The 23,380-nt window shown below is 37.6% G+C and overlaps 1 protein-coding gene across 1 annotated transcript in view; it reads right to left on the reverse strand.

Moving 5' to 3' along the window:
- Window positions 1-20,813, reverse strand: part of sned1 (sushi, nidogen and EGF-like domains 1) — a 127,099-nt gene extending 106,286 nt beyond the window's left edge. The window contains 1 exon segment of the mRNA XM_062038678.1: window positions 20,391-20,813. Within this exon segment, the coding sequence (XP_061894662.1) occupies window positions 20,391-20,594 (204 nt within the window). The 5' untranslated portion in view covers window positions 20,595-20,813.
- Window positions 20,814-23,380: the final 2,567 nt, after the last annotated feature.

Raw genomic sequence — 23,380 nt, forward strand, 5'->3', positions numbered from 1 at the left:
ACCTCTGCTAGTGGTGAATAATAAAACAACACCTCTGCTAGTGGTGAATAATAAAACAACACCTCTGCTAGTGGTGAATAATAAAACAACACCTCTGCTAGTGGTGAATAATAAAACAACACCTCTGCTAGTGGTGAATAATAAAACAACACCTCTGCTAGTGGTGAATAATAAAACAACACCTCTGCTAGTGGTGAATAATAAAACAACACCTCTGCTAGTGGTGAATAATAAAACAACACCTCTGCTAGTGGTGAATAATAAAACAACACCTCTGCTAGTAGTGAATAATAAAACAACACTGCTAGTAGTGAATAATAAAACCACACCTCTGCTAGTGGTGAATAATAAAACAACACCTCTGCTAGTGGTGAATAATAAAACAACACCTCTGCTAGTGGTGAATAATAAAACAACACCTCTGCTAGTGGTGAATAATAAAACAACACCTTTGCTAGTGGTGAATAATAAAACAACACCTCTGCTAGTGGTGAATAATAAAACAACACCTCTGCTAGTGGTGAATAATAAAACAACACCTCTGCTAGTGGTGAATAATAAAACAACACCTCTGCTAGTGGTGAATAATAAAACAACACCTCTGCTAGTGGTGAATAATAAAACAACACCTCTGCTAGTGGTGAATAATAAAACAACACTGCTAGTGGTGAATAATAAAACAACACTGCTAGTGGTGAATAATAAAACAACACCTCTGCTAGTAGTGAATAATAAAACAACACCTCTGCTAGTGGTGAATAATAAAACAACACCTCTGCTAGTAGTGAATAATAAAACAACACCTCTGCTAGTGGTGAATAATAAAACAACACCTCTGCTAGTGGTGAATAATAAAACAACACCTCTGCTAGTGGTGAATAATAAAACAACACCTCTGCTAGTGGTGAATAATAAAACAACACTGCTAGTAGTGAATAATAAAACAACACATCTGCTAGTGGTGAATAATAAAACAACACCTCTGCTAGTGGTGAATAATAAAACAACACCTCTGCTAGTGGTGAATAATAAAACAACACCTCTGCTAGTGGTGAATAATAAAACAACACCTCTGCTAGTGGTGAATAATAAAACAACACCTCTGCTAGTGGTGAATAATAAAACAACACCTCTGCTAGTGGTGAATAATAAAACAACACCTCGTGTTTGCGTGCAAGATGGATTAGCAGGACTTTGGACAAAAAAACCCCACATTTGTTGGGTTTGCACTGGAATAGAATCAATCTACCGTATTTTTCGGACTATAAGTCACAGTTTTTTTCATAGTTTGGCCGGGGGTGCGACTTATACTCAGGAGCGACTTTTGTGTGAAATTATTAACACATTAGCGTAAAATATCAAATATTATTGATCTCATTCACGTAAGAGACTAGACGTATAAGATTTCATGGGATTTAGGAGTGACAGATTGTTTGGTAAACGTATAGCATGTTCTATATGTTATAGTTATTTGAATGACTCTTACCATAATATGTTACGTTAACATACCAGGCACCTTCTCAGTTGGTTATTTATGCCTCATATAACGTACACTTATTCAGCCTGTTGTTCACTATTCTTTATTTATTTTGAATTGCCTTTCAAATGTCTATTCTTGCTGTTGGATTTTATCAAATAAATTTCCCCCAAAAATGCGACTTATACTCCAGTGCGACTTATATATGTTTTTTTCCTTCTTTATTATGCATTTTCGGCAGGTGCGGCTTATACTCCGGTGCGACTTATACTCTGAAAACTACGGTACTTCACGGTCCTGGTGACCTGGCGACATAAATGTAGGAGTTGACAGTAAACACGGTCAGAAACAAAAGATCTGGTCGGCCAGGAGACACGTTCTATATTGGAGCAGAGTGAGGAGCTGTGCAGCAAAGCGGAGACTGAGGATTGTTATTAATACTGCAGCACTAAGCCACAGCAACAGGCTAGGCTAAAATTAGCATGTGTGCTACTTTCTGTCTCCATCGTACCAGTGGGGTACCTGGCTGCTTCCACAAGTGGAGTCCAACTCTCTTCTAAGCCAAACAACACTCAAAGTTCTCACTTTTTGAAGGGTGTGGAAACTTTGGTTATATATTGGCTATAATTGTGTGAATGCTCCAAAACATTCACACATATGCTTTTCTACACCAAAATTCATATATTTATTATTATTATTATTATTCTCCAGATTTTGGCGCGCTCTACCTTCCACATTTTTCACTCAATTCAAACAGTTCCAACTTCAAACTGTTCAGCCTATTCGGGAATTGCGGGCTTTCCCTTGACAAATTCCCAGATTTCCCAGAATTCCAGGTTTTCCGGGGACATTTTTCCCATTCAAAATGAATTGGCCATTTTTCAAACATCCACCATTACCACATTTTTCAACCCATTCAAACCATTCCACCTTCAATCTATTCTACCATTCTGGAAATTCAAACAATCATTTTTCCAAGTTCAAAAAATTCCAGGATTTTTCCAGAATTCCTGCTTTTCCAAAGCCCTATTTCCACCCTTTTTTCTAGCGGCTACTCCTTCCACATTTTTCAACGCATTTCAACCGTTCCACCATCAAAACATTCCTCTTAACTAGGACGAAAAACGAAGTTGTTTTTTGAAATGGAAAAGTTCCCGGTTTCCCCCGAAATTCCAGGAATTCCGTAATACCATTTCTCAATTCAACATGTTCAACAACTTCAGCATTTCTCGAAGGGTTTGAAAAATTCCACCACCAACCATTTCAACTCATTCAGACCATTCAAGTGTTTTTTACCATTTTCAAAAAAATGGTTTTGCTCAAATTTCTCAAATTTAAAGGCCTACTGAAAGCCACTACTACCGACCACGCAGTCTGATAGTTTATACATCAATGATGAAATCTTAACATTGCAACACATGCCAATACGGCTGGGTTAACTTATAAAGTGCAATTTTAAATTTCCCGGGGAACTTCCGGTTCAAAACGCCTCTGAGGATGACATATGCGCGTGACGTAGCCAGTAGAACACAGGTATGGCTTCCCCATTGAAGCCAATACGAAATAGCTCTGTTTTCATCTCATTATTCCACAGTATTCTGGACATCTGTGTTGGTGAATCTGTTGCAATTTGTTCATTGCATTATGGAGAAAGAAGCTGAGCAAGCAAAGAAGAAAGTCGGTGCGAAGCAGAGTATTTTGCGAGGGAAGTCAGCAACACAACACAGCCGGTGTTTCATTGTTTACATTCCCGAAAGATGCAGTCAAGATCGAAGAACTCGGACAACAGAGACTCTTACCAGGAGGACTTTGACTTCGTTAACAGACGCGATACCGTGAGTACGCTTCCAAACATTTGATCGCTTGCTATAACTAGCTCGAGCTAGTAGCTAATAGCTAGTAGCTAGGAGCTAGCATAACAAACACCTAGGTGTTTGTTATGCGGGATTAATTTGTGGCATATTAAATATAAGCCTGGTTGTGTTGTGGCTAATAGAGTATATATATGTCTTGTGTTTATTTACTGTTGTAGTCATTCCCAGCTGAATATCAGGTCACCCTCGGCTCTCACAGCATCTTCCCTATCTGAATAGCTTCAACTCCCCACTAGTCCTTCACTTGCACTTTACTCATCCACAAATCTTTCTTCATCCTCGCTCAAATTAATGGGGAAATTGTGGCTTTCTCGGTCCGAATCTCTCTCACTTCATGCGGCCATCATTGTAAACAATAGGGAACTTTGCGTATATGTTCAACTGACTACGTCACGCTACTTCCGGTAGGTGCAAGCCTTTTTATTATCAGATACCAAAAGTTGCAATCTTTATCGTCGTTGTTCTATACTAAATCCTTTCAGCAAAAATATGTCAATATCGCGAAATGATCAAGTATGACACATAGAATAGATATTCTATCCCCGTTTAAATAAAAAAAATGTCATTTCAGTAGGCCTTTAAATCCCACACAATAATATAAAAATATAAAGTACAATACATTTTTTGTTTTTGTTTTTATTACCCTTTTTTCAACATGTTTTGATCAGATATTGTCACAGGCTTAAATGAGTAAAGTAATCATTTGCTCAAAAGACTTTGAAATGGTTAAAAAAAATCACAAATGACATGTTTGATATTTTTCTTTGAAGCTGAAACTGATGTGAGCGAAAAAAGAAAAAAAAGTGTTCAAAAATTATTTATTAAAAAAAAATTATTTATTATTTAAAATTATTTATTTATCATTTAAAACTTGAGGACTTGCATATTATTAGGGCTGCAACAACTAATCGATTAAATCGATTAAAATCGATTATAAAAATAGTTGGCGATTAATTTAGTCATCGATTCGTTGGATCTATGCTGTGCGCATGCACAGAGGCAATTTATTTTTTAAATTTTTTTTTTTTTATAAACCTTTATTTATAAACTGCAACATGTACAAAAAGCTGAGAAACAATAATCAAAATAAGTATGGTGCCAGTATGCTGTTGTTTTTCAATAAAATACTGGAAAGGATAGAAATGTAGTTTGTCTCTTATATCCGATTATTAATCGATTAATCGGAGTAATAATCGATTATCAAATGAATCGTTAGTTGCAGCCCTACATATTACATTGTATCGTCTAATCAGAGAAGTGGACTTTGAAATGGTAAACTGGAACTGAAACATCACGTGTAACGGAGCAACACAACAACAAATTATGGCTAAAAATAGAGCAAAATATGCTAAAAGGACAAAAAAGTTGCTACGTTTACGTTTAGAAGGACAAGTTCCAACCACAACTTGTTGAAAAGTGTGGTATCCTGCTCATTTGAGGATGATATTACATCCCAGTGGGGCACTTTTTCCAACAAAATATTTATATACCTGCTTCATTTATTGCTAGCCAACCTGACAACTCTCCCGTTTCCCACGGGAAAACTCATTTCTCCTATTTTGAGGAAATGTCACTTCATCTCAAAAGCTGACAGGTACAACAGGTGCTAAGTAACATCAAAATGGAAGCCAAGTAAGATTTGGGGGCGTGAAGGACTGCAGCGCAGGTTGTGGACATGGGCTCTGTGACAAGTGACTCAAGTTCACAAACACTTGCACAAATTCAACTTTTTGATCATGCGCTCCGTGGTGGAGGACACATGAGTATTTGATTCATGAGACTTTCTGCTCATGCATTCTGTGACGGGTGACTCAAGTGAATCGAGTATTCCATTCATCCAAGTTTTTGCGTACGCACTATGTGATAGGTGACTCACGTGAATTGAGTATTTGAGTCATGGGAGTTTATGCGTATAAATTCTGTGATAGGTGACTCACGTGAATCAAGTATTTGATTCATGCAAATTTTTGCATATAAACTCTTTGACAGGTGACTCAATTGAATCAAGTATTGGATTCAAGCAAGTTTTTGCGTAAATACTCTGACAGGTGACTGAAATTAATCGAGTATTCGATTCATGCGAGTTTTTGCGTAAATACTCTGTGACAGGTGACTCAAGTGAATCGAGTATTTGATTCATGCAAATGTTTGCATATAAACTCTGACGGTGACCCAAGTGAATTGAGTATTTGATTCATGGGAGTTTTTGCGTATACACTTTGTGACAGGTGACTCAAGTGAATCAAGTATTCGATTCATGCGAGTTTTTGCGTAAATACTCTGACAGGTGACTGAAATTAATCGAGTATTCGATTCATGCAAGTTTTTGCGTAAATACTCTGTGACAGGTGACTCAAGTGAATCAAGTACTTGATTCATGTGAGTTTTTGCGTATACACTCTGACGGGTGACTCAAGTGAATCAAGTATTCGATTCATGAGAGTTTTTGCGTAAATACTCTGTGACAGGTGACTCAAGTGAATCGAGTATTTGATTCATGCAAATTTTTGCATATAAACTCTTTGACAGGTGACTCAAGTGAATCGAGTATTCGATTCATGCGAGTTTTTGCGTATGCACTCTGTGACAGGGTACTCAAGTGAATAGAGTATTCGATTCATGCACGTTTTTGCGTATGCACTCTGTGACGGGTGACCCAAGTGAATCGAGTATTTGATTCACGCAAATTGTTTCATATAAACTCTTTGACGGGTGACTCAAGTGAATCGAGTATTTGATTCATGCAAATTTTTGCGTATGCACTCTGTGACGAGTATTCGATTCATACAAGTTTTTGCGTATGCACTCTGTGATATGTGACTCAAGTGAATCGAGTATTCGATTCATGCAAGTTTTTGCGTATACACTCTGTGACGAGTATCCGATTCATGCAAGTTTTTGCATATAAACTCTTTGACGGGTGACCCAAGTGAATTGAGTATTCGATTCATGCGAGTTTTTGCGTATGCACTCTGTGACGGGTGACTCAAGTGAATTGAGTATTCGATTCATGCAAGTTTTTGCGTAAATACTCTGTGACAGGTGACTCAAGTGAATAGAGTATTCGATTCATGCACGTTTTTGCGTATGCACTCTGTGACGGGTGACCCAAGTGAATCGAGTATTTGATTCACGCAAATTGTTTCATATAAACTCTTTGACGGGTGACTCAAGTGAATCGAGTATTCGATTCATGCGAGTTTTTGCGTATGCACTCTGTTACAGGTGACTCAAGTGAATCGAGTATTTGATTCATGCAAATTTTTGCGTATGCACTCTGTGACGAGTATCCGATTCATGCAAGTTTTTGCGTATACACTCTGTGACAGGTGTCTCAAGTGAGTCCAGTATTTGATTCATGCAAATTTTTGCATATAAACTCTTTAACGGGTGACTCACGTGAATCGAGTATTTGATTCATGCGAGTTTTTGCGTATGCATGCTGCGACAAGTGACTCAAGTGAATAGAGTATTCGATTCATGCAAGTTTTTGCGTATATACTCTGTGACAGGTGACCCAAGTGAATCGAGTATTTGATTCACGCAAATTGTTTCATATAAACTCTTTGACGGGTGACTCAAGTGAATCGAGTATTCGATTCATGCAGGTTTTTGCGTAAATACTCTGTGACGAGTACTCGATTCATGCAAGTTTTTGCATACACACTCTGTGACGGGTGACTCAAGTGAATCGAGTATTCGATTCATGCGAGTATTTGCGTATGCACTGTGTGATGAGTTACTCAATTGAATCAAGTATTCGATTCATGCAAATTTTTGCATATAAACTCTTTGATGGGTGACTCAAGTGAATCGAGTATTTGATTCATGTGAGTTTTTGCGTATACACTCTGTGACAGGTGACTCAAGTGAATCGAGTAATCGATTCATGCGAGTTTTTGCGTAAATACTCTGTGACAGGTGACTCAAGTGAATCGAGTATTTGATTTATGGGAGATTATGGGTATGCATTCTGTGACGGGTGACTCAAGTGAATCGAGTATTCGATTCATGCGAGTTTTTGCGTAAATACTCTGACAGGTGACTCAAGTGAATCGAGTATTCGATTCATGCGAGTTTTTGCGTAAATATTCTGTGACAGGTGACTCAAGTGAATCAAGTATTTGATTCATGCAAATTTTTGCATATAAACTCTTTGATGGGTTACTCAAGTGTAACGAGTATTCGATTCATGCGAGTTTTTGCGTAAATACTCTGTGACGGGTGACTCAAGTGAATCGAGTATTTGATTCATGCAATGTTTGCGTATGCACTCTGTGACGAGTATCCGATTCATGCAAGTTTTTGCGTATACACTCTGTGACGGGTGACTCAAGTGAATCGAGTATTTGATTTATGGGAGATTATGGGTATGCATTCTGTGACAGGTGACTCAAGTGAATCGAGTATTCGATTCATGCAGGTTTTTGCGTAAATACTCTGTGACGAGTACTCGATTCACGCAAGTTTTTGCATAAACACTCTGTGACGGGTGACTCAAGTGAATCGAGTATTTGATTCATGTGAGTTTTTGCGTATACACTCTGTGACGGGTGACTCAAGTGAAGCGAGTAATCGATTCATGCGAGTTTTTGCGTAAATACTCTGTGACAGGTGACTCAAGTGAATCGAGTATTTGATTTATGGGAGATTATGGGTATGCATTCTGTGATGGGTAACTCAAGTGATTCGAGTATTCGATTCATGCGAGTTTTTGCGTAAATACTCTGTGACGGGTGACTCAAGTGAATCGAGTATTTGATTCATGCAAATGTTTGCGTATGCACTCTGTGACGAGTACTTGATTCATGCAAGTATTTGCGTATGCACTCTGTGACGGGTGACTCGAGTGAATCGAGTATTTGATTCATGCAAGTATTTGCGTATGCACTCTGTGACGAGTATCCGATTCATGCAAGTTTTTGCATATACACTCTGTGACAGGTGTCTCAAGTGAGTCCAGTATTTGATTCATGCAAATTTTTGCATATAAACTCTTTAACGGGTGACTCACGTGAATCGAGTATTTGATTCATGCGAGTTTTTGCGTATGCATGCTGCGACGGGTAACTCAAGTGAATTGAGTATTCAATTCATGCGAGTTTTTGCGTATGCACTCTGTGACAAGTGACTCAAGTGAATCGAGTATTCGATTCATGCAAGTTTTTGCGTATATACTCTGTGACAGGTGACTCAAGTGAATAGAGTATTCGATTCATGCACGTTTTTGCGTATGCACTCTGTGACAGGTTACTCAAGTGAATCGAGTATTTGATTCACGCAAATTGTTTCATATAAACTCTTTGACGGGTGACTCAAGTGAATCGAGTATTCGATTCATGCAGGTTTTTGCGTAAATACTCTGTGACGAGTACTCGATTCATGCAAGTTTTTGCATACACACTCTGTGACGGGTGACTCGCATGAATCGAGTATTCGATTCATGCGAGTATTTGCGTATGCACTGTGTGATGAGTTACTCAATTGAATCAAGTATTCGATTCATGCAAATTTTTGCATATAAACTCTGTGACGGGTGACTCAAGTGAATAGAGTATTTGATTCATGTGAGTTTTTGCGTATACACTCTGTGACGGGTGACTCAAGTGAATCGAGTAATCGATTCATGCGAGTTTTTGTGTAAATACTCTGTGACGGGTGACTCAAGTGAATCGAGTATTTGATTTATGGGAGATTATGGGTATGCATTCTGTGACGGGTGACTCAAGTGAATCGAGTATTCGATTCATGCGAGTTTTTGCGTAAATACTCTGTGACAGGTGACTCAAGTGAATCGAGTATTCGATTCATGCAGGTTTTTGCGTAAATACTCTGTGACGAGTACTCGATTAATGCAAGTTTTTGCATACACACTCTGTGACGGGTGACTCAAGTGAATCGAGTATTTGATTCATGTGAGTTTTTGCGTATACATCTGTGACGGGTGACTCAAGTGAATCGAGTAATCGATTCATGCGAGTTTTTGCGTAAATACTCTGTGACAGGTGACTCAAGTGAATCGAGTATTTGATTTATGGGAGATTATGGGTATGCATTCTGTGACGGGTGACTCAAGTGAATCGAGTATTCGATTCATGCGAGTTTTTGCGTAAATACTCTGTGACGGGTGACTCAAGTGAATCGAGTATTTGATTCATGCAAATTTTTGCATATAAACTCTTTGACGGTGACCCAAGTGAATCGAGTTTTTGATTCATGCGAGTTTTTGCGTAAATACTCTGTGACAGGTGACTCAAGTGAATCGAGTATTTGATTTATGGGAGATTATGGGTATGCATTCTGTGATGGGTAACTCAAGTGATTCGAGTATTCGATTCATGCGAGTTTTTGCGTAAATACTCTGTGACGGGTGACTCAAGTGAATCGAGTATTTGATTCATGCAAGTTTTTGCGTATGCACTCTGTGACGGGTGACTCGAGTGAATGGAGTATTGGATTCAGCAGAGTGACTCCTAAGAACTGGACTCAGTAAAAGGAATGGTTGGACCAGGACCACACCAACACTCCCAGAGCACCCTGCTGAGGGTGTTTGCTGCGTGCCGAGCTCAGAGTGACTGAAAGAGTTCTTCATGAGTCTTTGGCAAGAAGCTGCTCTAGAAACGTACGAGCGGCTTCTAGGCAATGAAGCGAGGCTGAAGAACATCTGCCATAAAAGCCGTGGACGGTGACTATCTTCCCTCACATCTGCTTCCAAACATGTCCTCCCTGACCGTCACGCTCCCGACCCCCGGCCCACCGTCCTAAGTGGCGCCCGGGACACATGTGTGTTGCGTTACAGCGTGATCGGTCACTTGTAAGATAAAGCAGCCGGACAGTTCCAGGGGGAAGACCCCTGCCATGTTATCTGAGGCGTGGGAGGGGTCCCGGCAACATGTGAACACCCCCAGACACAAAGCACAACACGCTGTTACGAGGGAGCGCGGGGGCACATGGCCGCTGTTTGTCAAGCGCTGGCCCAAAATAAAGCAGCCTGGGAGGGATTTAGAGGTGCCATGCTAAGTCCTGCACGAGAAGGGACTCCAAACTCATCGAAGATACAGTTCTGTACAAGTAATAATGGCATTTGAACTCAATTAAAATATATATATATATGTTTCTGAACTAAACTGTCAATAACATTTACCTGAGTCATACTTTTTGCGCTTAAAGGGGCCATATTATAATTGTATTTACCTACATTTAACACAGTACAAGCATTTAAGTCCCATCTTAAAACTCATTTGTATACTCTAGCCTTTAAATAGACCCCCTTTTAGACCAGTTGATCTGCCGTTTCTTTTCTGCTATGCACAGATTCGGTAATCCCAGATGCTGCGCTAGCTGTCCAAAGTCGGGACCCAGGGTGGACCGCTCATCTGTGCATCAGTTGGGGACGTCTCTGCGCTGCTGACCTGTCTCCACTCAAGATGGTCTCCTGCTGGCCCTACTAGGGACTGGACTCACACTATTATGTTAGATCCACTATGGACTGGACTCTCACTATTATGTTAGACCTACTATGGACTGGACTCTCACACTATTATGTTAGATCCACTATGGACTGGACTCTCACACTATTATGTTAGATCCACTATGGACTGGACTCTCACAATATTATCCTAGATCCACTATGGACTGGACTCTCACAATATTATGTTAGATCCACTATGGACTGGACTCTCACACTATTATGTTAGATCCACTATGGACTGGACTCTCACTATTATGCTAGATCCACTATGGACTGGACTCTCACAATATTATGCTAGATCCACTATGGACTGGACTCTCACTATTATGCTAGATCCACTATGGACTGGACTCTCACAATATTATCCTAGATCCACTATGGACTGGACTCTCACAATATTATGTTAGATCCACTATGGACTGGACTCTCACAATATTATCCTAGATCCACTATGGACTGGACTCTCACAATATTATGCTAGATCCACTATGGACTGGACTCTCACAATATTATGCTAGATCCACTATGGACTGGACTCTCACACTATTATGTTAGATCCACTATGGACTGGACTCTCACACTATTATGTTAGATCCACTATGGACTGGACTCTCACTATTATGCTAGATCCACTATGGACTGGACTCTCACAATATTATGCTAGATCCACTATGGACTGGACTCTCACACTATTATGTTAGATCCACTATGGACTGGACTCACACTATTATGTTAGATCCACTATGGACTGGACTCTCTCACTATTATGTTAGATCCACTATGGACTGGACTCTCTCACTATTATGTTAGATCCACTATGGACTGGACTCTCTCACTATTATGTTAGATCCACTATGGACTGGACTCTCACAATATTATATTGGATCCACTATGGACTGGACTCACACACTATTATGTTAGATCCACTATGGACTGGACTCTCTCACTATTATGTTAGATACACTATGGACTGGACTCTCACACTATTATGTTAGATCCACTATGGACTGGACTCTCACAATATTATATTGGATCCACTATGGACTGGACTCACACACTATTATGTTAGATCCACTATGGACTGGACTCTCTCACTATTATGTTAGATCCACTATGGACTGGACTCACACTATTATGTTAGATACACTATGGACTGGACTCTCACACTATTATGTTAGATCCACTATGGACTGGACTGTCACTATTATGTTAGATCAACTATGGACTGGACTCTCACACTATTATGTTAGATCCACTATGGACTGGACTCTCACACTATTATGTTAGATCCACTATGGACTGGACTCTCTCACTATTATGTTAGATCCACTATGGACTGGACTCTCACAATATTATATTGGATCCACTATGGACTGGACTCTCACACTATTATGTTAGATCCACTATGGACTGGACTCTCTCACTATTATGTTAGATCCACTATGGACTGGACTCACACTATTATGTTAGATCCACTATGGACTGGACTCTCTCACTATTATGTTAGATCCACTATGGACTGGACTCTCACACTATTATGTTAGATCCACTATGGACTGGACTCTCTCACTATTATGTTAGATCCACTATGGACTGGACTCTCACACTATTATGTTAGATCCACTATGGACTGGACTGTCACTATTATGTTAGATCAACTATGGACTGGACTCTCACACTATTATGTTAGATCCACTATGGACTGGACTCTCACACTATTATGTTGGATCCACTATGGACTGGACTCTCTCACTATTATGTTAGATCCACTATGGACTGGACTCTCACAATATTATATTGGATCCACTATGGACTGGACTCTCACACTATTATGTTAGATCCACTATGGACTGGACTCACACTATTATGTTGGATCCACTATGGACTGGACTCTCTCACTATTATGTTAGATCCACTATGGACTGGACTCTCACACTATTATGTTAGATCCACTATGGACTGGACTCTCTCACTATTATGTTAGATCCACTATGGACTGGACTCTCTCACTATTATGTTAGATCCACTATGGACTGGACTCTCACACTATTATGTTAGATCCACTATGGACTGGACTCTCACACTATTATGTTAGATCCACTATGGACTGGACTGTCACTATTATGTTAGATCCACTATGGACTGGACTCTCACACTATTATGTTAGATCCACTATGGACTGGACTCTCACTATTTTGTTGGATCCACTATGGACTGGACTCTCACTATTATGTTAGATCCACTATGGACTGGACTCTCACACTATTATGTTAGATCCACTATGGACTGGACTCTCACTATTATGTTAGATCCACTATGGACTGGACTCTCACACTATTATGTTAGATCCACTATGGACTGGACTCTCACACTATTATGTTAGATCCACTATGGACTGGACTCTCACACTATGTTAGATCCACTATGGACTGGACTCTCACACTATTATGTTAGATCCACTATGGACTGGACTCTCTCACTATTATGTTAGATCCACTATGGACTGGACTCTCACACTATTATGTTAGATCCACTATGGACTGGACTCTCACTATTATGTTAGACCTACTATGGACTGGACTCTCACTATTATGTTAGACCTACTATGGACTGGACTCTCACTATTATGTTAGATCCACTATGGACTGGACTCACACTATTATGTTAGATCCACTATGGACTGGACTCTCACAATATTATGTTAGATCCACTATGGACTGGACTCTCACTATTATGTTAGATCCACTATGGACTGGACTCTCACAATATTATGTTAGATCCACTATGGACTGGACTCTCACAATATTATGTTAGATCCACTATGGACTGGACTCTCACTATTATGTTAGATCCACTATGGACTGGACTCTCACAATATTATGTTAGATCCACTATGGACTGGACTCTCACAATATTATGTTAGATCCACTATGGACTGGACTCTCACAATATTATGTTAGATCCACTATGGACTGGACTCTCACACTATTATGTTAGATCCACTATGGACTGGACTCTCACACTATTATGTTAGATCCACTATGGACTGGACTCTCACACTATTATGTTAGATCCACTATGGACTGGACTCACACTATTATGTTAGATCCACTATGGACTGGACTCTCACACTATTATGTTAGATCCACTATGGACTGGACTCTCACACTATTATGTTGGATCCACTATGGACTAGGGGTGTTTTCATACATATTTGTACATGCTATCATAATGTAATCAAGCTAGCGTCGTTAGCATTAGCTAAAATGCTAACACGTTTAATTATTAACTTACAATGGCTTTCTTTTCTTAAATTCACCAAAACGTCACCGTGGAGTTATTGAGTCTGTTTAGCTGATTGGAGAGCTAGTTTGCGCAGCTGGTGGGTCCATGACCATGACTTCTGTTTTGTTTGATCAGCCGTTTTACTGCCGTGTTACATACACCGTTTGGGAACAATTAAGGTATGTAAATAAATATTTCTGTGTAAAGAACTAATTTCACAACGTATATATCTGCCACTTATAGTCCAGTGCGGCTAATATATGGATTTTTTTTACCCCAAACTTGGAGGGTATATACCACTCTGTAGTGGGTCAAATTGGGTCGATGAAAAAAGTGTTGTCAAAATGAAGACTGCACGTGGCATGTGACAGCACTCTGTTGCTGGCGTGCCTCATCTCGTCTTGACGCCAGCGAGAAAACACGCCGCATTTTTGTTCCGTCGCCTCGCCTTGATCAGCCCAGCCGGTCCACCTTTGACCTCGCCCAGTTGCCATGGTTCCCCCAGCCTCCTCCCGCTCGGGACTCGCGGCGGCGGGCGACGCACGTTACCGCAACAGGTGGTGCTGATTTAAGGTTCTGTCTTGTGCGAACCTGAGACACCACGGAGGCGGATCAAAGCGTGCGAAAATGCGCCGATGGTCCGCACGCGGGGACGGACCCCCGGCCGGGGGAAGGGGACACCCTACCAATCATCTTACAACATGTACAAACTCTCTGTGTAGCGCTTGGCTGCATCTCCACACCATGTCACGGTGCCTTGTATACACACGTATATATAGACATACATATAGACTTATAAATAGACTTATATATAGACATATATATATATAGACGTATACAGTCGTGGTCCAAAGGTTACATACACAGATGAAACAAAAATGGAGCTGTTTGGCCACAATACGTTTGGAGAAGAAAAGGTGAGGCCTTTTAATCCCAGGAACATCACACCTACCGTCAAGCATGGTGGTGGTAGTATTATGCTCTGGGCCTGTTTTGCTGCCAATGGAACTGGGACAATGAAAAAGGAGGATTACCTCCAAATTCTTCAGGACAAGTTGAAACCATCAGCCCGGAGGTTGGGTCTTGGGCACAGTTGGGTGTTCCAACAGGACAATGACCCCCAACACATGTCAAAAGTGGTAAAGGAATGGCTAAATCAGGCTAGAATGAAGGTTTTCTTCCCAAAGTCCTGACTTAAACGTGTGGACAATGCTGAAGAAACAAGTCCATGTCAGAAAAGCAACACATTTAGCTGAACTGCACCAATTTAGTCAAGAGGAGTGGTCAAAAGTTCCAGCAGAAGCTTGTGGATGGCTACCAAAAGTGCCTTATTGCAGGTAAACTTGCCAAGGGACATGTAAGCAAATATTAACATTGCTGTATGTCAGAGGTGTGGACTCGAGTCACATGACTTGGACTCGAGTCAGACTCGAGTCATGAATTTGATGACTTTAGACTCGACTTGACAAAATGTAAAGAGACTTGCAACTCGACTTGGACTTTAACATCAATGACTTGTGACTTCACTTGGACTTGAGTCTTTTGACTTGACATGACTTGCTACTTTCCCCAAAACCTAAAGTTTAAAAAGTTATTTGGGAGCGCTCCGTAGCTTTCATTTTGTATGTGTCTGTCTATCACCGTGTGTGCTGCGTGTCAGCGTGTGTGCTCGCAGTACAACAGCCAATCAAATTAGATCTACATTGTTTTCATCACACAGCATTCATCCAATCAAATTGCAGGACAACCAATGAACAAGAGTTGTCAAACAATGCGCCAGTGAGAAAGATTTATACCAAAGTTGGTTTCGTTCGGGTATAAAAACTACGACTTGGTCAACAAAAAACGAATTGCCGTATGCAAATCACGTAGTTGGAATATTACAGACGGAGACGCAACAACTTCCAACTTCGTTCGACATTTGAAGTTGCACAAAGAAGGGTAAGTTTTGAATGTAAGCTAACGTTTATTGGCTAAGTAACGTGACTTTTATTTGCTGTGTAGTTAAATCAGTGAGGCTGTAAACTCACTGCTAACGTCATAACCATAGACATCTTATAAGGGTACACAGCATGGAGCGCTACTGCCTACTGGCGCAGACGAGACGCGGGGCCGCCATCTTGGAGTGGTGATCCGCTCCACTCAGTGCAATTCATTTGGCAGGAGCAATGAACTGTCAACGCATTTAATTCATCTTACCTCACTGAATACCACTCATTTTCAGGCGCTTTTTTGTCATACGTGTAGCTATGATAACGGACACATGTTTTATTATTCTTAGTTTGCTTAACAGTAATAGAATATTCTTATATGCTATAAGTGACCAGATCAAAACTGGGAATATAATCCCAGAGAAGGGGGAAAAAACTATTTTTAAGTTGAAGAGACTATATGATGAGGTTATATATACATGCTACATAAACAACATTAGATATCTATATATCTTATAGACTGTATCTCTGTTGCTGCAGCAGCAGAGAGTTTATTCTGTCTTGACACTTTGTATTGATATTTTGTATTACATTCTTCCCTTAAATGATCATGTTTACAGTCATTGTTTTATATGTATTTTTTATGTATGTCGCTTTGGATAAAAGTGTCTGCCAAATACTTAAACATAAACATATATAAACACCTGAAAGTCTTTATATCAGCTAAAACCACCAATCTGTTTCACTGGATTCAGAATAAAACCAAATTCTGTCTTACCCAACAATGTTAGTATTTGAATATTGTTACTTGAAGACTTATTCCAGCCTACAATTATACTGTTAAGAAAGTATTGTCTTATATTTTGCCTAAAATGAGAATGCATCATAATCAGTGGCGGCTGGTGAATTTTGTTTTAGGTGGGGCTGAAAGTTTGCAAACCAAACCCCTGTAGGGGCGTCATCCTCCCCCAGAAGATTTATTTGTGATTTTCACATACAAATATTGAAGATCTTTGCTCCTTCTCAACTCTGTGCTAATATTATTTTCATCAAATACAACCAATAGTACGTTAATGTTAAATCTTACTTGTGAAAAGTAATCCCCCGATTCCTATTTTCAACAATCCGCTCATATGAGCAGGAAAACGCTAAACACCATCTTTGTTTTCTACCTGTCAACTGTCAGTTTAGCATCTTTGTTTTCTACCTGTCAACTGTCAGTTTAGGCTCCTCATCACCACTTCAAGATGCAATTTGCTCGCGTCACAGCAACCAATATTGCGTCTACTTATAAGATGTCTATGGTTATAACGTCATTTCAAACACAGCAATATGTTGCGTCCACTGCAGTTTGCTACCTTATTCATACTTTTTGTCAAGTGATTTTTTTAAGCAGGGTTCCATGAGGTACCTATACATAACGTTACGTTAGTCAATGTATCACACACAGTAACCTAACGTTAGTCAATGTATCACACACAGTAACGTAACGTTAGTCAATGTATCACACACAGTAACGTAACGTTAGACGGCGGTCAGCAGCACCGCGTATTTTAGCCACCTACAAAAAGACAAACATAGTCAAATAAAGGTCAGTTAAAATGTATACTATATTAAGAATATGTGTACATATTGCATAGGGCCCTGACATGTAAAAAGTACAACTCTGTTCATTGTTATGTTCATGTATTTGTTATGTTTTTCATATGTACGCACACATCAACACACATACAGTATGAGATGAGATCAATGAGATAAGGTAAGAACAGAATAGAAACTGCTGTGGAACTAGTTACAATGCAATATGCCATGGAAATACAATGTTAACACTTTTGTACAAATAAGTACAGTTGCACTTGTTTTTGCAAATGTGTTTATTCTGTAAAGGAATGAGTTAAATGTTTAAAATGACTGGTTAATAGTGCTATTATGAATTGCAATGTCAGTACTACTTTTTTTCCTGCTATTTCAAAAGCACTTGTTTTAATAAATAAATACAGCGTTTTAAAAGCATACACAATCTGTGTAAAAAATATTAGTCTGTGGTTAAAAGGACTTGAAAGGACTCGAAACTCAAAATGCAGGACTTGTGACTTGACTTGAGACTTTCCAGTCTTGACTTTGGACTTGACTCGGGACTTGCCTGTCTTGACTCGGGACTTGACTCGAGACTTGAGGGCAAAGACTTGAGACTTACTTGTGACTTGCAAAGCAATGACTTGGTCCCACCTCTGCTGTATGTATACTTTTGAGCCAGCACATTTTCAGTAGACACATAATAAATTCATAAAAGAAGCAAACTTCATGAATGTTTTTTGTGAGCAACAAGTATGTGCTCCAATCACTACATCACAACAAAATAAGAGTTGTAGAAATGATTGGAAACTCAAGACAGCCATGACATCATGTTCTTTACAAGTGTATGTACACTTTTGACCACGACTGTATATATATATATATATATATATATATATATATATATATATATATATATATATACACACACACATTTATATAGACATATATATAGACATAAACTGTAAATAGACCTACATATATATAGACATATACTGTATATAGAGACATATGTATGGTAAATAGTAAATGGGAAATTTATATATATTTATATTTAGACATATATATAAACATAAATATATACATACATATAGACATATACATATATATATATATATATATATATATATATATATATATATATATATATATAGACATATATAGAGACATAAATATTTACATACATATAGACATAATCTGTAGATAGACATACATATAGACGTATATATAGACATATACTGTATATAGAGCCATATAAATGGTAAATGGGACATTTATATATATATTTATATATAGACATATACATATATATATATAGACATATATATACATACATATAGACATATATATATACATATGTATATAGACATACTGTATATATATATATATATATATATAGACGTGCATATAGACATATATATATATATAGACATACATATAGACGTACATATAGACGTATATATAGACATATGCTGTATATAGATATTTATATATATATATAAAAAAAGTATATATAGACATACTAAATATAGATATTTATATATATATACATAAATATAGACATACATATAGACATATATATATAGACATACATATAGATGTGTATATAGACATATACTGTATATAGATATTTATATATATATATATACACATAAATATATACATATATATAGATATATATACAATATATATGTAGACATATATATAGACATAGACACACATATACACACACACATATATATATATATATATATATATAGACATATATCCATCCATCCATCCATCTTCTTCCGCTTATCCGAGGTCGGGTCGCGGGGGCAGCAGCCTAAGCATATATGTATATATAGACATATACTGTATATAGATATTTATATATATACACATATATAAACATACATACAGACATACATATAAACATATATATAGACATATACTGTATTTAGACACATATATATATATATATATATACATATAGACATATATATAGACATATACTGTATATAGATATTTATATATATACACATATATATAGACATATACTGTATTTATAGACACCTATATATATATATACATATATTTATAGACACGTATATATATATATACATATATATATATAGACACATATATATATATATATATAGACATATATATATATATAGACATATACTGTATATAGATATTTATATATACACACATATATATAGACATACATATAGACATATATTGTATATATAGACACGTATATATATATATATATATATATTTATATATATACACATATATAAACATACATACATACATATAAACATATATATAGACATATACTGTATTTAGACACGTATATATATATATACATATAGACATATATATAGACATATACTGTATATAGATATTTATATATATACACTTATATATAGACATATACTGTATTTATAGACACGTATATATATATATACATATATTTATAGACACGTATATATATATACATATATATAGACACATATATATATATATATATAGACATATATATATATATAGACATATACTGTATATAGATATTTATATATATACACATATATATAGACATACATATAGACATATATTGTATATATAGACACGTATATATATATATATTGTATATATAGACACGTATATATATATATATATATATATATATATATATATATATATATATATATATATATATATATATATATATACATATATATAAAGACATACATACATACATACATATATAGACATATATAGACACTCACATAGAGTCCCGAGTGCCGGTCTCCAAAGAAGGGGAACGCCACGGAGATCTCCACCAGCCCGGAGCCTCCGTCGTCCTGGGCCACGGTCTGAGAGTCCCCCTGGTCCAGACCGAAGGGGTAGAAGTCCTGCAGGGGCACGGCAGCCTCCGCCCTCAGCAGCAGGTCCAGGGAGAGCAAGAGGCAGGGCAGCAGCACCATGGCCATGGGGATGGAGCGGAGCGGGGCGGGGGAGGGAAGACTCACACCTGGGTCTCCTGGGTCCTCACGCTCCGGCAACTCTGACGAGGACTGCGGGCTCCTTGCATTCTGCACGCCGCGGGGGAAGGAAGGAAAAAGGCGGCAGCGGCAGCGCAGATTCCCCCAACAATCCGCCGACTTGGTCCCTGATGGCGCGCTTTGAGATATCCTCAATAAAGACTCTATTCCGCCTGCCAAAGGACTTCTTTCACTTCTGGCCACACCTCCCCCACGGGGATTCTCCACCTTGCATAATTAGCCAAGGCCGGCCAATGGCGGCAGTCGGGGCCGGTAACCGGATCACCCAGTGGGCGGGGCTATGCTAATCAAAGGGCCCGCTTTCAACTGGGCTGCACTGTGCACAAGGAGTCAGTCATGGCTCACACACACACACACACACACACGCAAACACACACACACACACACGCACACACACACGCACACGCACACACACGCATTCTTGTGTTTGCTATTTCTTGAGACCTGAGAAAAATGCCTCCCTCTTTAGGACCAGCCTTCCTAGATATATAAAGAAGTGTATTTACAACATTAATAATATATACTAGAGATGTCCGATAATATCGGCCTGCCGATATTATCGGCCGATATATGCGTTAAAATGTAATATCGGAAATTATCGTTTTTTTAATTATCTGTATCGTTTTTGTTGTTGTTTTTTTTTGTTTTTTTAAATTAAATCCACATAAAAAACACAAGATACACTTACAATTAGTGCACCAACCCAAAAAACCTCCCTCCCCCCATTTCTTTCTGTTATCAATATTCTGCTTCCTACATTATATATCAATATATATCAATACAGTCTGCAAGGGATACAGTCCGTAAGCACACATGATTGTGCGTGCTGCTGCTCCACTAATAGTACTAACCTTTAACAGTTAATTTTACTAATTTTCATTCATTACTAGTTTCTATGTAACTGTTTTTATATTGTTGTACTTTCTTTTTTATTCAATAATTTTTTTAAAATTTATTTATCTTATTTTACTAATTTTTTAAAAAAGTACCTTATCTTCACCATACCTGGTTGTCCAAATTAGGCATAATAATGTGTTAATTCCACGACTGCATATATCGGTTGATATCGGTATCGGTTGATATCGGTATCGGTAATTAAAGAGTTGGACAATATCGGAATATCGGATATCGGCAAAAAGCCATTATCGGACATCCCTAATATATACATACTATGCAAATATAAAAAAGCTTGTTGTGAAAAATGAGTTGGACTTTCACAAGAAAAAGGTCACAATTTCACAAGAAAAACTTGTGGCAGCGTTATAATAAAAGTCGTCATTTTACTTGACGCGAGTCAACATTTTACAAGAAAAACTTTGAATTGTGGCAGCGTTATAATAAAAGTCGTCATTTTACTCGACGCGAGTCAAAATTTTACAAGAAAAACTGAACATTTGTGCAATATGATGATAAAAGTTTTACGAGAAAAGCTTAACAGTTCGGCAATTTTATGAAAAGAGTCGTCATTTTACTCCACAAAAGTCACAATTTTTTAAGAAAACTGTAAAATGTTGGCAATATTATAATAATAATCGGAATTTTACTTGGCAAAATAATGACAAAAGTCATAATTTTACTCAAAAAATGTCACTATTTTACAGGAACAACAAAAAAATTGGCAATATTGTGAGAAAAGTCTGATTTCTATATGACAAATGTAACCGTTTTGTATGAAAAAGTACTAATTTTACATAAAGTAATAATTTTACGAGAAAATATTGCAATATTACAGAAACACAAAAAATATGAGAAATTGTTCCCAATTTTATAAGTGAGAAAAACACTGCTTTTAGATCTTTTTTTAATTTATTTATTTTTGTTTGTAATTGGTTTTTAATCTTCATTATTTACTTCAAGTTATTACAGTATGTATCTATATACATATTTATTTTTTTGAATTAATTTGATCTAAAGGGGGCGCATTTCAATTTCTTTCACACACTTATTTCATATGTTGACCAGAGGGGGAGCACTTTTAAAAGCGACACACAGTCAATGTGAAAAATCCCTCCTTTTTGGGACCACCCTCATTTTGATAGATGTCACCACAAATGAGACATTGTCTATTAGATGCAATGTTATTGATTTATGTCATCACTTGTTCACACCTCCTCATATGGAAGATACTTTTCCTTCTTCATGTCTCAAGAAGGCTAGAAATACAAGAACACACACACACACAAACACACATTCTTGTGTTTGTTACCTTCTTGAGACCTGAGAAAAATGCCTCTCTCTTTAGGACCAGCCTTTCTAGATATATAAAGATGTGTATTTACAACATTAATAATATATACATACTATGCAAATATAAAAAAGCTTGTTGTGGAAAATTAGTTGGACTTTCACAAGAAAAAGATCATCATTTCAAAAGAAAAACTTTGAATTGTGGCAGCGTTATAATAAAAGTCGTCATTTTAATCGACGCGAGTCAAAATTTTACAAGAAAAACTGAACATTTGTGCAATATTATGATAAAAGTTTTACGAGAAAAGCTTAACAGTTCGGCAATTTTATGAAAAGAGTCGTCATTTTACTCCACAAAAGTCACAATTTTTTAAGAAAACTGTAAAATGTTGGCAATATTATAATAATAATCGGAATTTTACTTGGCAAAATAATGACAAAAGTCATAATTTTACTCAAAAAATGTCACTATTTTACAGAAACAACAAAAAAATTGCCAATATTGTGAGAAAAGTCTGATTTCTATA

Source organism: Entelurus aequoreus, linkage group LG27 (genome assembly GCF_033978785.1).
Source record: "Entelurus aequoreus isolate RoL-2023_Sb linkage group LG27, RoL_Eaeq_v1.1, whole genome shotgun sequence".
Taxonomy (NCBI): Eukaryota; Metazoa; Chordata; class Actinopteri; order Syngnathiformes; family Syngnathidae; genus Entelurus; species Entelurus aequoreus.